The 18,130-nt window shown below is 36.2% G+C and overlaps 1 protein-coding gene across 1 annotated transcript in view; it reads right to left on the bottom strand.

Annotated features, from left to right (window-relative positions):
* SEMA3E (semaphorin 3E) overlaps positions 1–18,130 on the bottom strand; it is a 275,070-nt gene that overhangs the window by 120,649 nt on the left and 136,291 nt on the right. Inside the window, exon 2 of the mRNA XM_070369709.1 lies at positions 4,474–4,634. Coding sequence (XP_070225810.1) covers positions 4,474–4,634 — 161 coding nt within the window. The remainder of the gene's footprint in view (positions 1–4,473; positions 4,635–18,130) is intronic.

An 18,130-nucleotide genomic window follows, 5' to 3' on the forward strand; every position in this document is an offset into this window, starting at 1 on the left:
ACTATCACTCTCCCCAGTTCCCACCCACATGCCCCCACCTCACCTATCTACTTCAACCAAATCATTATTTCAAATTGCTCTAAAATTTCTCAGCTTCTTCCCTCTCCTCACTACCAAACTGTGTGACTCAAAATTCCAACTACTATTCAAAGTCCACTTTTAAATTATATCTCCTCCAGGAAACCCCAACTCTCAGTTTATGCATATTTTCTTAGTATTTTATTTGGGCCTTTATTATAGTTCTCTTTAAATTGTGCTATCTATGACAGATGTGTATGTATCTTCTCCATTGCACTAGAAATATTTTAGGGTAGGGACTGTTTTATTCATTTCTGCGTAATTCATATTTCCATGACTATTTGTAGAACTTAGTTGAATAGTCTTTAATATGTAGGACTCTTATACCTCACTTAGAAATGGAAGCACACAAGAATCATGTGCTAATTCTGTGTCTTGTTCAGATAATAACCATGATAGCAAATATTTGGATAACACTACATATTTTCTGGCACTGTTCAAGGTAATTAATAACTCAATTAATTATCTTATAAAATGCTCAGTCACTTCAGCTATGTCTGACTCTTTGTGACACCACAGACTGCAGCCCACCACATTCCTCTGTCCATGAGATTCTCCAGGCAAGAACTGAGTGTGTTGCCATATCCTCCTCATGTTTTTCTCTTTCCAAGTCTTCTATCTATACTGCTGCTGCTGCTAAGTCACTTCAGTCGTGTCTGACTCTGTGTGACCCCACAGACAGCAGCCCACCAGGCTCCACTGTCCCTGGGATTCTCCAGGCAAGAACACTGGAGTGGGTTGCCATTTCCTTCTCCAATGTGTGAAAGCGAAAAGTGAAAGCAAAGTCGCTCAGTCATGTCAGACTCTTCGCGACCCCGTGGACCACAGCCTACCAGGCTCCTCCATCCATGGGATTCTCCAGGCAAGAGTACTGGAGTGGGGTGCCACTGCCTTCTCGTTCTGCTATTGTCACATAATGATCAGAATCTCAAGATACTTTAATATTTTCACCTGAATAATGATTTCCTCTAAATCAGTCCAAAACATTTTGCACCAAAAGACTTTAGACAGAAGTGCAAAGAAAAAAAAAAAGGTTTAAATAAATTTCTTAGGAAGTTCCTGATGAAATCAGAGTTTAATCTAAGTATCGTGTTATCTGTGGATTTTAGAGACTTTTCAAGAGAGTAATCTGCAGAAGAAATTTTTTCTGGCAGGTAGGAGGCTTTCATGAAATAAAACAAATGGAAAAATAAGGGTAGAAATTTTACAGTTTTACCACCAGGATTGACTCTTCCATTTTTGAGTGAAGGTCAAGGGTCTTTTATGAATGTGACATAGATACAAGGGAACAGAATTTCCGGGTGAAAGTATCATTACATAGTCTGGGAAATGCTATGAATGAATTAATTTATAAAGCAAAGTCAGTATCTAAAAAACTAACAGTAAATTTATTAAATGGTAATGAAAGTCACTCAGTCCTGTCCAACTCTTTGTGACCCGATAGATTATAGCCCACCAGGCTCCTCTGTCCATGGGATTTCCCAGATAAGAATACTGGAGTAGGTAGCCATTGCTTTCTCCAGGGGATCTTTCTGACCCAGGGATCAAACGTGGGTACACCTGCATTGCAAGCAGACTCTTTACCTTCTGAGATACCAGGGAAGCCCAGTAAATGGTAAGTTCTTACCTATTTCAAAATTGCACAGGAAAAATCAGTCTAATGTGTATATAATAATACAAGTTCTGATTGTTATAGTTGATCCTTGAACAACATGGGTTCAAACTGTGAAGGTCCACTTAACGTGCGGATTTTTTTCAGTGAATACCCTAATATTCAGGGAATACCCTAATATTTGTCCCCTTTAACAAATGAGAAAGCAGAAGAATAAAGGGATTAAGGAATTTGCCGAGTACTACAAATGCAAGTGAAGTGAAGTCGCTCAGTTATGTCCGACTCTTTGTCGATCCCATGGACTGTAGTCTACCAAGCTTCTCTGTCCATGGGATTTTCCAGGCAAGAGGACTGGAGTGGGTTGCCATTTCCTTCTCCAGGGGATCTTCCTGACCCAGGGATCGAACCCAGGTCTCCTGCATTGCAGGCAGACACTTTACCCTCTGAGCCACCAGAGAAGCCCAACTACAAATGCAAAGCCAGGATTTTCTTTGCTTTTTAATACACTGTCTAGGTTTGTCATAGCTTTCCTTCCAAGGAGCAAGTCTGCTTTAATTTCATGGCTACAGTCACCATCAGCAGGAACTGTATTTGTAAATTACAAATTGTATTTGTAAATTACACCTCAGTAAATTAAAAGATGGGAAAAGTTATGCAAAAACAATATGCTGCTTAAATATACAATATGGAAAAAAAAAAAAAAACTAAAAATCTAACTTGTGTTCCTCATTCAATCTTCATACCCCTACAACAAAGGAGGCACAGTCACAAGTAACACAATTGAATCTAATAACTAATACTAAAACAAAACAAAAAAGCAGTAGGCTACAATAAACAATTGTGTATCATTTTTACATAGCTTAAAACAAGTAACTCTAAACAATACAATGTAATAGGGAAACACTCATTATGATACAATAATTCTTTAAAATTTGAAATTAATAAATAAATAAACCAAAAAATCCATCAGAGTGATGGCTTCTAGGTAGCAGGAGACACAGGAGGAAAAGAGGGAGGAAACGAAAGGCAACTACAAGCAGTGGGGATGGTGATAATGTCATTCTTGAGTTGGTCGGTGAGTTCTAGGTATTTATTTAACTATTATGTCGTCTAAGATATTTACATTATTTATTATTTTATGGAACAGATATTGGGCTTCCCTGGTGGCTCAATGGTAAAGAATCCGCCTGCCAGTGCAGGAGACCTGAATTCGATCCCTGTGTCAGGAAGATCCCCTGGAGAAGGAAATGGCAACTCGCTCCAGTATTCTTGCCTGGGAAATTTCATGGACAGAGGAGCCTGGTGGGCTACAGTCCATGGAGTCACAAAATAATCGGACATGAGTTAGTGATTAAACAACAATAATCCAAGCAAATAAAAAAAAAGAGAAAACATTTAATCGGGGGAGGGGGAAGAAGTGTGATCTATTTTCCTAATTATAATAATGTATATAGTTACTACTTAGCTAAAAATTGTGGTACAGCTATAATAGGAAGATGACAGGGCAGATGAGTAGGGGTTGCTGCTGAAATTGTGCAGATATTTTAGCTACGTCACTGCAAGAAAAGGAAGCAAAAATCTTCATCTTCATTTACAGAAAGTCAACAGATATTGTCTAAAACTAGTGATATCACGGAGAAGGTAATGGCACCCCACTCCAGTACTCTTGCCTGGAAAATCCCATGGACCGAGGAGCCTGGTGGGCTGCAGTCCATGGGGTTGCTAAGATTTGGACATGGCTGAGCGACTTCACTTTCACTTTTCACTTTCATGCATTGGAGAAGGAAATGGCAACCCACTCCGGTGTTCTTGCCTGGAGAATCCCAGGGACGGGGGAGCCTGGTGGGCTGCCATCTATGGGGTCTCACAGAGTCGGACACGACTGAAGTGACTTGGCATAGCATAGCATAGCATAGTGATATCAAGAAAGAACAGTACACAGATGTCACTTCAACACGTGGAGATAAGAACCAGAAAATACGAGAGTTTTAAATTATTTTCTCTAGAGATTAGGAATTGGATGGGATGAAGGTGTTCTGCTTTTTATAATTTTTTTAAAATGACTTTAAAAAATATGGACATTGTTCATTTTGACAAACATAAAAATATACAAGTAAATTATAAAGAAAATGTATTATGTAATATATACCTTTATGCCAAAAAATGCTATAGTCTACATATATCTGAATGTTTTATGTAAGGTTGATATAGTTCTGGAAACATATTAATTCAACTCTACAAGCACAGATTATAAGAACCATTTTTCTTCTTATAGTTAACCTTCTCAAAATAGTTGAATGCTTGCCTGTTTTAATATATTTTAATCCTTTAGGTTTAAAGAGCATCCATCTGAATTAGTGATCTTACCAATAGAAATACATGAGTCAGCTACACTGAGTTCACACATCCATATTTCTTCAGGCTGGGATTTTTGGAGTAATAAAGCCCAAAGGGACTTTAAATCAGAATATACAAACCTAGGTGTCAGGAGAGTGGGTGTGGTACAAGGGCCGCTAGGCAAGAGAAAGTTTCAATGCATCAATCAGAAGTCTTCTGGGGATTTGGGAATCAGTGGTGTGCTAGAAAAGTTTATTCTGCATTATTTATAAATCTTCTCAAAATGATTTTATTTTTAATGTGTATTTGATTTCTTTCAATAATATTATCACTCAGAATGTTCATGTGGTCAAGACAATGAAAAATCTAATCCAAGTAACACCCATTTAAGATTTCTCCCTTACTCCTTTTCTTTCTCTCCTGAAATATAGTTTACTCTTTCATACCTCTCTATAGCCACTGCTGATATGTTCTAAGCTGAGGGAATATACAAGATCCTTGCCTCCCACGAAGAGTCTCTCTTGATATTCATCCAGTAGCATTGTCTGGAGATTAAGAAATCCAAAACGGCTATGAAAGACTGATGTTCTGTTTAGATCCAAGAGCTCTGAAATGCAAAACAAAATGTACTCTAAATACAGAAAATACAAATACCTTTGTAACAATTTTTCATGGCTGTATTTTCACATGTATTTATACTGTGCAGTTAACATTCATTTATTTTATCATAAATACAAATGATAACATTTATTGTTCAGAAAGATTAAAAATATATAATACACTGTCAATACTTGGTTGTGTGTTTGAAAGATGCTAAAATAGTATATATTCTAACCATGTAAAGGGATGGATATTAATTAACTTATAGGGATAGTCATTTCTTGATATGACTTGATATCAAATCAATATGTTGTAAACAGATTCATACAACATTATAGTTCTACTATAATTTTAAAAACAAAAAAAATTGTTCAGCATTTAAAAACAGAGTATAATGGAAATAAGTTACAATGTGCACAAATTAAAATCTTTTTTAAGTTTATGAATGGAAAAACTTTGACACAACTTAATATGAAAAGTAGGGCTTCCCTGGTGGCTCAGATGGTAAAGTGTCTGCAATGCAGGAGACCCGGGTTCGATTCCTGGGTCAGGAAGATCCCCTGGAGAAGGAAATGGCAATCCACTCCAGCACTCTTGCCTGGAAAATTCCATGGATGGAGGAGCCTGATAGGCTACAGTCCATGGGGTCGCAAAGAGTTGGACACGACTGAGCAATTTCAATAGCCTATGCTTTTAAATATGGAATTATTTTTCACAAACTTTAGTGTAAAGCACACATAGAAAAGTTATTCCACTATGACTTTTTTTTTTTCCAGTTGAGCTATTTTTTTTAAATTTTATTTTATTTTTAAACTTTACAATATTGTATTAGTTTTGCCAAATATTGAAATGAATCCGCCACAGGTATACATGTGTTCCCCATCCTGAACCCTCCTCCCTCCTCCTTCCCCATACCATCCCTCTGGGTCATCCCAATGCACCAGCCCCACTATGACTTTTATATTTACTTCTCTATGTATAATAAAAATCCCAATTCTAAAATAAATATCCCCAAAACAAGTCCATTTAATTCCAGATGAACACCAATTCAGAAAAAATGTTTCTACTTGAAACTGGTTTTGAAAGTCATGTCCAGAATCAAATCACCCGAGTCTGGAAACTATCAGGACTGTGAATGCAATGAAGTAAAACATGGTAGTATTCACTACAAAGGGAATAACTGTTAAAACTGACAGGGATCTACTGTCTAAAACTGTGATTTAGGCTACTGTTTATGTACTACTCTTACTTCAAAAGGACTAAAGAGCCTATTGATGAAAGTGAAAGAGGGGAGTGAAAAAGTTGGCTGAAAGCTCCACATTCAGAAAACTAAGGACATGGCATCTGGTGCCATCACTTCATGGCAAATAGATGGGGAAACAGTGGAAACAGTGGCTGACTTCATTTTTGGGGGCTCCAAAATCACTGCAGATAGTGATTGCAGCCATGAAATTAAAAGACACTTACTCCTTGGAAGGAAAGTTATGACCAACTTAGACAGCATATTAAAAAGCAGAAACATTGTCCACAAAGGTCCGTCTAGTCAAGGCTATGGTTTTTCCAGTAGTCATGTATGGATGTGAGAGTTGGACTATAAAGAAAGGTAAGCGCCGAAGAATTGCTGCTTTTGCACTGTGGTGTTGCAGAAGACTCTTGAGAGTCTCTGGGACTACAAGGAGATCCAACCAGTCCCTCCTAAAGGAGATCAGTCCTGGTTGTTCATTGGAAGGACTGATGTTGTAGCTGAAACTCCAATGCTTTGGCCACCTGATGTGAAGAGCTGACTCATTTGAAAAGACCCTGATGCTGGGAAAGATTGAAGGCAGGAGGAGAAGGGGATGACAGAGGATGAGATAGTTGGATGTCATCACTGACTCAATGGACATGAATTTGGGTGAATTCTGGGAGTCGGTGATGGACAGGGAGGCCTGGTGTGCTGCGGTTCCTAGGGTCACAATGGGTCAGACACAACTGAGCAACTGAACTGGACTGAACTTACTTCAGAAAGTCAGAATCTGGCAAATCTGTGGTATTGTTTGTTTGTTGAAGCTATTTCACTGCATATGGCAGTTTATTACTTATGGTTGTTAAATGATATGTGAGAGACTTTGAGGGTGAGAAAGAATATGACTCCAATATGAAAAACCCTGAAGGCTGAAAATTCCCAAGAAGTCTCCTTGGAAATATTGACAAGTTAACAGATAACTTCATTTCCCAAAAATCTGTTCCTAATGCAACTGACAGAGAAGGTTAAATACTGGTAACCAAAACACTCAAATCCAGATAGCAATATGAAATATGACAGATCTACATTATTTTGTCCACTCTTACACTATTTCTGAGAAAAGAGAAATGAAGTATTTTTCCCCTCTATTAAGAATGTATTAACTTCTATTTCTCTACTCTGAAAGTACTGATCTCCAGCATTTCATGGGATAGGGCTAACCTTAAATCTTTAGTTTAAAACAAGCAATATTGCTAGCATCAAAGTATCATTTATAAAGGTAAAACTTGTGATATTGAATCATTTGACAATTCATCTAAATAAAGAACTTAAACTTTTTAGGGAGAGATGGAAATAATAAGGTACTTTATTTAGGGAGGATGAAAATAGGAATTTGAGAGATTTAAGGGTTCTTGAATTCTGGAAGACAAATTTTTCCTATTTCGTAATTTTGTCAAGGTAGAATCACATTCTTTTCCTTTCTTACTAGGCATTCACAGAAAGAGATGCACTTTTTAGGAATTCAATACCATACCAAAAATATAAATCAAAGTTCTCCACTGCCATTATATCTTGTCTTTATATGTAATCACTTAAGGTGTTACATCCGGTCTGATCAGGAAACTATTTTGCAGAAAAAGCTCCCCAGTTATTCTGATATATTTCTAAAATTCTTCAAGTGTTAAGCATGGTGAAATCATTATCTGAACATATTTAACTGATCAAAGAATGGGTATATGCTAAGTAGAATTAACAGATCTCTACAAACTACAAACTTACCAAGAACAGTAAGGTACAGAGTTTAGGAGACTAAGTTGGCTGGAAACTGAGAGAAAGTCATGAAAGGAAACAAACATGAGGAACTGAAAGGTTGTTGTTGAATCACGCGAATACACCGGGATTCTTGGCTCCCGGAGGAGAAGAATTCAATCCGGGGCCAGAGACGAGGCTTGATCGCTCAGAGCTTTTGTGTAGTAAAGTTTTATTAAAGTATAAAGGAGATAGAGAAAGCTTCTGACATAGGCATCAGAAGGGGGCAGAAAGAGTACCCCCCTGCTAGTCTTTAGCTGGATGTTATATAGTCACTAGCAGTCTGTTAATGAAAGAAAGGAATATCTTAAAATTCAGAATGGCACCAGGCCCCTCACCCATAAGATGCATTTTGGGATAAATGGTTTATCCTGGGCCATAAAACGATTAACTTGAATCTTGAAGAAGGGCAGACCACCATACAAATAGTTTCATTTACATAGATTAGGGGAACAATATCCATACTGGTTTGTCAAGTAGGTTCTGGGCCAAGAGGCGGAACCGACTTGGAGACAGAGTTTGGGGTAAAGGCAGAGTACATTAGCATAGCTTAAGATGGACATTTCCATAAGAAAAAGGCATTGGTTATCTCTAGGTTTGAGAATAGTTAACTTCAGGCCAAACCAGGTGTCATTATGGCAACACAGTATTTTAAGAGAAACCTCCCTTTAAATTTGTATAGAGAAGGAAAAAATATTGCTAGTTTGTTTCCTCCTGCCGCTTAAGAGAGATAAAAATGTCTGACACTTGCAGGCTATTTCCTCTATTTGGAGACCCCTGGCCTTCCTGCCTGTTACCCTCTCAGAACCTACCCCAAAGCATTGCCACAGTTGAGTACTCATTGCAAATTTTGAAAAGTATGAATTGGAAAGAGAGGCAGCCTCACCAGTAAAGGAGGCCCTCTGTTAAGTGAATTCCAGTAAGGATGGAATGCCCTTGCTTTTTCCCAGTGAAGTCATTACAGCCTCATTACCTCCATATATACCTAGAGATATAGACATCAAAACTTGTACTTGTTTTTATGACTTGCCAACTTCTGCAGTACTTATTATATCTAATTTTTATAGCGTAAAGGTGGTAGTTCCTATTTTTTAATCAATAATAATAAGAGACTAACTACTGATCCAATAGTGATATACAACTGTGATATCCAACAGTGAATACTGATGGCTTCACCAACTCAATGGACATGAGTTTGAGTAAGCTCCAGGAGTTGGTGATGGACAGGGAAGTCTGGCGTGCTGCAGTCCATGGGGTCGCAAAGAGTCGGACACAACTGAGCAACTGAACTGAACTGAATGTAGATCCACCAGTCTTATTTTCTTTTAATATATCAGATTTTATTTGGACCCATCCTCCATCTATATGACCAGTCTATCCCATGAGATAACAAAATTGAACTCATGTTTCTGTTGAGGTGTAGTTTGGGAAATGCAAAGGGAAAAATTCCAACAACTGCAAAATTTTCACAAGTTCCTTGCTCATGGCCTTTATATTTATTGATTTTTTTTCCACCACAGTAAAGAACCACAGTGTAACAGTTTGAATTACTATCATCCTTTAAGTGACTTATGAAGAAACTCAGGTGCCCAGGGAATAAATGGGAAAGAGAAAACTATCCTACATACACTATTACAATGAAAAAAAAAAAAAAAAAATCCCCCCTCCAAAAAAAAGAGAGAGAGAGAAAGAGAGAATTAACGTAAAACAGATGTATATGCCATTATGAAAGTCCTGTAGGCTGAGAAGCTGAGGAGCCAGGTTCTGGTCTTGACTTTGCCATTAATTACCTGAGGAACCTTGAATAACCACTTAACCTCTTTAGACTGGTTTCCTCACATGTTAATCACCCTTCTGTCCTCTAAATTATTATTTGCCTAAATTGCATTTCTAAAATGGAGGTGATAAGACATTGTTAAAAATATACAAATCCAAAGACAGATATTTTTAGTCTTTCAAAGTATAGTGCTGAATCTATATTTTTGACATCTTCAAAAATGGAGTGATCAATGAAAAATTCTAAATAGCTCATGACCCGTATTTAAACTTGCCTAAAGGGAAGTAGTTAAAACATTAATTTATGACTTTTCATATGTTTAAAATATTATAGGGTCAGGAAATACTTTCAGGTTATCAGGAATTTTTGATCTAATTTATTCTGATTCATTCATATTGCCTCAGGAAAAACTGCTGCCAAGATATGCCTGGATACATAAAATTGAATATGATGTACATGCCTTAGGCAGTAAGTTAAGAAATTTCATTTCACTTATAAAGACACTTCTTGGGATAGTTCCTAAGTTATTTTTTTTAAATATAAGATCTAATAAATAGACTGTAGTTTTCTTTAAACATGTTCCCTATATGAGGGGTGGACATTCAATGCTTCTGTAACTCTCTACTTTGACCAATACAACAGAATAGTGCTGATGACTGATTCCTAACAAGTTCAGGCTTATCAATAGAAATTTCAGAATCAAGGTACTAACCAAAACATATTAGTTCAATGGTTTATATTTTTATTGTCCACTTCCATAGAGATAAATCCCAATTGTGATCCTTAATTCTCTCTGAGACTCAAATCCTCCTTCCTGTCTGGGACTCTCCAACATCTTGAGCTCTAAGTCAGGGAAGGCCAAAAGTATCTACTATGTGTAAATGTCTGTACTTCAGATATATATTTGGACTAACACAGAGGAATTCTAAACACAAACATTTTTAAAAGTTGTGCGTATTTATGCTTTAATACTAACTCTAATTTTCTACTTTTATTTGATTATTTTACTTGCCTCTTTCCAAAAAGGATCTGAGATGACTCATGCAAATATTCAATTGAACAAATAAATATATATTTAGGGATATTAAAATATTGGGAAATAAAAAACAAAATGAGAGGTCTGGAATAAATTTTATTAAATGTAAGTCATTCTCTAATATCCAACACAACGTTAAAGTGAATATCAAAATTGACCCCAGGCTTCTAAAAAAATCCAAAGTCACTAAAAAACAAGAGAAAAACTAGATCAATTGCTTAAGAGCACTGCCTGATGTGATGGTTAATTTTATGTCTCAATTCGACTGGATCACAGTTGTCTAGATATTTGGCTAAACATCTCACTTAATCATGTGGCACTTACTTGTAAGAGGGAGGACCTATAACTATTCCTGTTTCCCAAATGCAAAAGACAGGTTTTAAAGAGATTCAGAACACAGATACCTGGATGAGGGCATGGAAACCCACTAGTATTCTAGCCTGGAGAATCCCATGGACAGAGGAGCCTGGTGGGCTACAATCCATGGGGTCGCAAAGAGTCAGACAGGACTAAGCAACTAAGCACAGCACAGCACACAGCTAAGGTTATTTGGTCATTGCTGGTGCCAAAATGTAAATAAGGAAAGTTGACTGGAGAGCTTTGCTATTAATTATCCATGGTAGATGCGGTGTCCATCACCACTGTGCAGCACACAGCTTAGTCTTCTTCAGTTCTGTTCCCCAGAGACAAACACCATCAAGGTGGTTTGATTTGTTAAAAGTTTGTTCCTTATAAACAAGAACTCCATAATCCATTACATCTAAAACTTCCTACAGAAGGAACTAAGAACAAACTGCAGAAAATTCTTAAGGAGATGGGAATACCAGACTACCTTACCTGTCTCCTGAGAAACCTGTTTTCAGGACAAGAAGAAACAGAACTGGACATGGAACAATGGAATGGTTCAAAGTTGGAAAAGGAGTATATCAAGGCTGTATACTGTCACCCTGCTAATTTAACTTACATGCAGAGTACATCATGCAAAATGCTGGGCTGGATGACTCACAAGCTGGAATCAAGGTTGCCATGAGAAATATCAACAACCTCAGATTTGCAGATCATACCACGCTAATGACAGAAATTAAAGAGGAACTAAAGAGCGTCTTGATGAAGGTGAAAGAGGAGAGGGAAAAGTCTGGCTTAAAACACAACATTCAAAAATGTTGGGAAAAACAAAAAAACTAAGATGATGGCATCTGGTCCCATCACTTCATGGCAAACAGAGGGGGGAAAAATGAAAACAGTGACAGACTTTATTTTCTTGAGCTCCAAAAGCACTATGGACAGTGACTGTAGCCATGAAATTAAGGCTCTTGCTTCTTGAAAGAAAGCTATGACAAACCTAGACAGCGTATTAAAAAGCAGAGACGTCACTTTGCTGACAAAGGTCCAGACAGTCAAAATTATGGTTTTTCCAGTAGTCATGTATGGATGTGAGAGTTGGACCATAAGAAGGCTGAGCCCCAAACAATTGATGCTTTCAAAATATGAGGCTGGAGAAGACTCTTGAGAGTCCGTTGGACAGCAAGGAGATCAGTCAATTCTCAAGGAAATAAACCCTGAATATTCACTAGAAGGATTGATGCTAAAGCTGAAGCTCCAATACTTTGACCTCCTGATGTGAAGAGCCCACTCACTGGAAAAGAACCTGATGCTGAGAAGGACTGAGGGCAAGAGGAAAAGGTGGTGACAGAGGATGAGATGGTTGGATGGCATCACTGACTCAATGGACATGAGTTTGAACAAGCTCTGGGAGATAGTGAAGCACAGGAAACCCTGATGTGCTGCAGTTCATGGGATCACAAAGAGTCAGACACAACTTAGGACTGAACAATAACAACACAGAAAAGTCTATTCTATTAAGGGATTATAATATTTCTCAACTTGAATACATTTTTTTACAGAGACTCCTATTCATAATAAAATAAAATGGAAGGTTTTCCCAATATTCAGTTGTTAGAATCGACATAATTCAAATAATTCAACAGCATTTACAACAAGAAAACTCAGGTTAATATCAAGTTTAATTTTAATTACCTTTCATTTGTATTTAAAAACTCTCTCAAATAACTATTGAATTTTTCATGTTGCTTTATGAATTGGTGACATCCTCAATTTTATATATTTTAGTTTAAAAACCTGAAATCTTTGTACTTCACTTGCTATAGTTTCCAAATGAATTAAATACTTTTTTGGTATACACTTAGGGAAACAAAACAAAAACCTTAAGCAGGAAGCTTTCCTCCTTCTTTAAGAATATTTTCTCCTTTTAGTTTTAGAGCCAGCATTTTAAGTCATAATAGTGGTTTTAGCACCAAATTATAGTCCACAGACACGGCGTATTTACCAAGCAATGGCTAACTGCTTTTTCCCTCTGCACTGCTGCAAGCTGCTTAGATGAAAGAATCAGAAAATATACAGGAAGAGGAGGACAAAAGAAACTCTAATCTCAGGTAATCTCCAGAAAACACAGTGCAAATAATGGACAGTGCTGACTCGGGTAAAAGGAAGGAGCTCATCTTGAGTTCTTCCTACTCTAAAAATAACACGAATTACTTGGGGGAGACAGTGGACAAAGAAACAAGACAACTGAGATGCACCAACTCAGGGTTCATCCGGAAATTTTCTCAAGGGGGAACTAATTATTATTGCTAGGCTGCCTGCTAATTATCAGCTGTCAATGAAGATATACGCAGAGGATTTAGTCATTTCCTCTCATGGTCCTTCTTTTAAAACTGCAAGGGAAACAGTTTTAAAACTCACTGACCTCAATATATTATAGAGACAGTTCTCTTCACTTTGTCAAAATATATTTAAATTCCACACATCCACGTGTAAGATGGGGGAGGAGAGAGGATATATTTTTCAGTTTTCAAACAAAAAAATAGATTTCCAAGGGACGGGCATTTTCTTATTCAATGCACACTCCTACCACTGTCACCTGCAAAGCAGTAACTTTTGAGATCCAGGACTTTAAAATTTTTCATAATTTTCCAAATCAATTCTTTTATTCAATGTCTTAAAGCTAATTCAACAATAAAATGCTGAATCGCAAAGTAAGCATTGTTAAGGGAAATGAAATGTATAAATAATGGTTAGAAATCTCTTCAACTTTTTAACAAGTCCAAAGGAAACATTCTTACAACATGCTTTGATGATTTTGACAGATCTGATCAATGTTCACTAATGGCTTATAATAATGTTGAAACAGAGTTGTAAAGAAATAAGCAATTAACTTTTTTAAAGTGTAATCAGGGCTTACTAATTGGTCTTTCCAGCAATGGACTATAGTCATCCTTTCACCTACCCTCTGAACTTTTAGATTTCTATCTTTCTAACAAGTCAAAGGTCCAAATCAGGCACTGTGGTGTTCCAACTTTTAATCATATGCTGCTTCCAGCAAAAGCAAAAAGAGTTCAAAAGTACATATGAATGGCCTAGGCATCTAGTAGCCTTTTATTTCCTCAGTCAAGAAAAAAACAGTGTCAGAATTTTAAGATTCCTTATGTTCCTATATTATATAACTCATCATTATTTAGTATTACACACAATATTCTGACTTACAGATCTCTGAATGCCATGAGCACAAGATCACCAGCGGACAAGATGACACAGAATCATTGTCCATGCGTATACTGTACATATGTGTGAGTGCTCATATTTAAATCACCAAATTGAACAAAATCATACAATACAAAGTGCTACCATCTAAAAGTCAACAGTTTAACAATTGTGATTGCCTCCTAAATGTTGAGTTACAATTTATTTCATTGGAGGTCAATGGAGCAAGTGCTATGTGAATAGCTTCTGAAGCTGAGTCTATAGGGCAAAGGGACCCTGAACTGAGAGCAGTGTGTCCATTCAGCCATTCCTCTGGGGCCTCATAACCAGGATGTGATATTCTAAGTGTAATGGAAAGGCCTTCAATGGTTTTAAGAGCAATTGTATGACTGGAATTATCTTTAAAATACCAATTGCTTTTGATGTGCGTAATTGTCAGCAGGGGGCAAAACTTGAATAAAAGGAGGTTTGAAGAATTATTTTTTAATAAGCATGTGAGAATGATAGTAACAAAACAAGGTGTACTGCAGAGGTAGAGACCTAAAAGATTAAATGAAAGAAAGCTAGGCATCAAATTTTACACAATATGTAAAAGTTTTTCTTTTTCTCAATTTAAACTGATTAGGATTGGGATAATAGATTGTAATTCATTTTGATGCAACATTCAGTATGTACTGAAATGCTCTGCATTATGTACTGTACTATATCTGGGGTGTCAGAAGGACATTAGAAATCAGTGTAATCTATATAACACAAATCAGATTTTGGCATTCTTCATTTTATTTCTATAAATTAATTTCAGAGGTAAGTTTTTTCAGCTAACATACTAGATAAAATAGGGTCTGTTCACTTTTTTTTTTTTTTAGAAAATACTTTTTAGAGTTCAAAACCAGGAAAACTATAAAGGTAGGAGGGATAAACTAAGAATTCAGGATTAATAGATACAAACTACTACATTTAAAATAAATGATAGGGACGTACTATGTAGCACAGGAACTACTTTCAATATCTCATAAAAACCTATACTAGAAAGAATACGTAAAAGAACATATATATATATATATATATATATATATTTAACTGAATCACTTTGCTGTACATCTGAAACTAACACAACATTGTAAATTAACTATACTTTAATTTTTAAAAGTGATTTGAAACATAGCACTACAATGTATATACATGAATATATGGCAATTCACACACATGAAAATATATTTATAAGAAATATTTTTAGAAGTGGAGTTTTTTTTGTTTGTTTTTACAGATACTGCCAATGTGCCTCCATGGGAATTATAGTTTAATATTCTACCACTGCAAGTGAGAATGACTATTCCCTGTCACCTAGAGAACAGTATGTCATTATATGCCATTAAAATTTAGGATATTTGCAGATCTGACTGTGGAAATACTAATTAAATTTACGTTTTTCTTATGGGTGAAGTTAAGCATCTTTCATATATTTTAGAATACTTTCACTTTTTGTCATCTTTATGTCCATTGCCTATTTTTCCACAAGCTTAAGTTTTTAGTCAAGATCTGAATTTAAGAAATGTTAAAACTGTTAAGTTTTATATTTTGTGACATCCTGGTTGAAAGATAGAGGAGGCTAGGCTCTTCATGTAGAAATGTGTGCTTCAACCATGTTATTTTTAATGTGTTAAATTTTTGCTTTAGTAAATAAACCTAATTCTTAATTATTTAGTGTTTTGAACCAGTTTGGCATTAACAATTCACCAAAAAAAAAAAAAAAAGTTATGAATCAGGGAACATGCTCAGTCTCTCAGAGGCTGAACTGGGTGTCAACAAACTCCTAGGCAGAGCTGTTCAGCTGGGAGCCATGTGGGACAGAAGTGTGGAGCCTCGCCCACAGTGGAGGTGCCACTGTTGGGAAGGGACAGTGGTTCTATAGCCAGAGGCCTTTGTGAAATTGTCCTCCCTAAGGACACTACAGTTGATCCAGATTTTTTCTCATCCATTCTCCCTGGCTTCAGGGTCATGTTTTCCATTTGGCCTCTTCAGACTTCAATCCCCTTCACACTTACTCTATACTTTTCCTATAGCTCCATTTTTGAGGCTCCCTGTGGAATCTATTTTGACTCATTTGGTTTTTCTTTGAACACTTATTTCCAGTCACTGATGAGTCCCAAATCCACAACCCTTTCTCACACACAGATTAGGAGTTATATTAAGTGGCATCATATAATATCTTTTTAATAATTTACTATCTACTATAAAATATCAGAAATGTTATACTTAACATTTAGTTTCTCAAGGCCTCTTTTGTGGAGGTCAGTTTTTACTTATGGTCAGGCTTTTATTGAACACTAGCCAATGAGAAAGTTTCTTCCACATGGAGGGAAAAATGACTCACTCAAAACTGATCTTTCGACCCTCCTGTTAACTTGACACTCGTTTATGAGAATTCAAAAATTCTAAGTAACAAATATTTTACAAGATGTTTTAAATGTTCAATCAAAGCAGAAGTTAATGAAGCCAAGAATATGTGTGAAATACTGTAATGTTGTTTTTTTATACTGTTAGTGATTTAAAACTTATCGAGGAAGCAGCGAAAGAAACACATTTCCAAAAGTCCAACAAAGTGCTCCTAGTATTATAATAGTGTGCTCTAGGTTTGATCAGCAAGTGAACATCTTCCTTTCAGATTATTTTCATACAATCTATGAAATTATCTGTGGTAATAAAGTTTGTTTTCATTTATTTACTTATTTCTAAATATTAGACATGTATAAATAGTGTTCATTTTATAGTAATATCTGAAAAGCCACTTTTTCTGGATTATGCCATTTCAGCATGGATTGGTTATCATTTAATATTTAAAACTTGAATAGTAAATGAACTGTTCTATATATTTACATTATATTCTGTTTTAGAATTAGGTTTAAAACAAATGAGGAATATTACATCATAATTCATTTCTTCTAACACACTTAACAATCCTGATTTCCACTGTTCTGTCTACAACCCACCAAAAAATGCAATTTGTAAGACACTTTTGATTTTCAAAGTTGGCTACCATATACCCAATTGTAAATAGCTATTAAATTCTAAATATATTTTAATATTATCTTAATTCAGAAATATTCTATGCTATAAAGCTAATATACTGCTTATAATATATATGTTTAAGTGAATTTAAGTCACACTAAGAAATTGAATATGTCTATCATGCATATTTCTCATATTGCAATCGATCATTTTAGACATGCTGTGCTGTGCTATGCTGCATCACTCAGTCGTGTCTGACTCTTTGTGCCCCCATATACTGTAACGTGCTAGGCTCCTCTGTCCTTGGGCATTCTCCAGTCAAGAATACTGGAGTAGGTTCCCATGCCCTCCTCCAGGGGATCTTCCCAACCCAGGGATCAAAGCCAGGTCTCCCACATTGCAGGTGGATTCTTTACTCTCTGAGCCACCAGGTAAGCCGAAGAGTACTGAAGTGGGTAGCCTATCCCTTCTCCAGGAGATCTTCCTGACCCAGGAATCCAACCGTGGTCTCCTGAATTGCAGTGGATTCTTTACCAGCTGAGCCACCAGGGAAGCCCAATATGACATGCCAGTACATAGCATAAACATTTATAGGCTTTTCCCCCCAATACTAGTGAGATAAAAGTGAGAGGTAACACTGTTAAAGTATGCAGCATAATGATTTGATACATGTATATATAGCGAAATGATTACCATGATTAGTTTAGTTAATATCCATCCTATTAAATAGTTATTTTTTCTTGTGATGAGAATTTTTAAGACCTACTCTCTAAGCAACTTGAAGAAACATGATACAGTACACCATGCCACACGTTACATCCCCATGACCTATTTATTTATAACTGGAAGATTGTACCTTTTGAACACATTCATCCATTTCCCCCACCTCTCAATTTTTATCTTATGTTTTGTTAAGTTCTATATGTTTCTATAACAACAAGTTTATTGATATTTGGTCTATAATATTTTCTCTCATAAATAATCCATCATATAACAACAAAGAAGTAAAGTAGCTAAAAACAGAATTGTATTTTTACTTCATCATATATCAGTTCAAGTACTGGATATCTGAAATCCTTCAAAGTA

Source organism: Bos mutus, chromosome 4 (genome assembly GCF_027580195.1).
Source record: "Bos mutus isolate GX-2022 chromosome 4, NWIPB_WYAK_1.1, whole genome shotgun sequence".
In the NCBI taxonomy this organism is placed as follows: Eukaryota; Metazoa; Chordata; class Mammalia; order Artiodactyla; family Bovidae; genus Bos; species Bos mutus.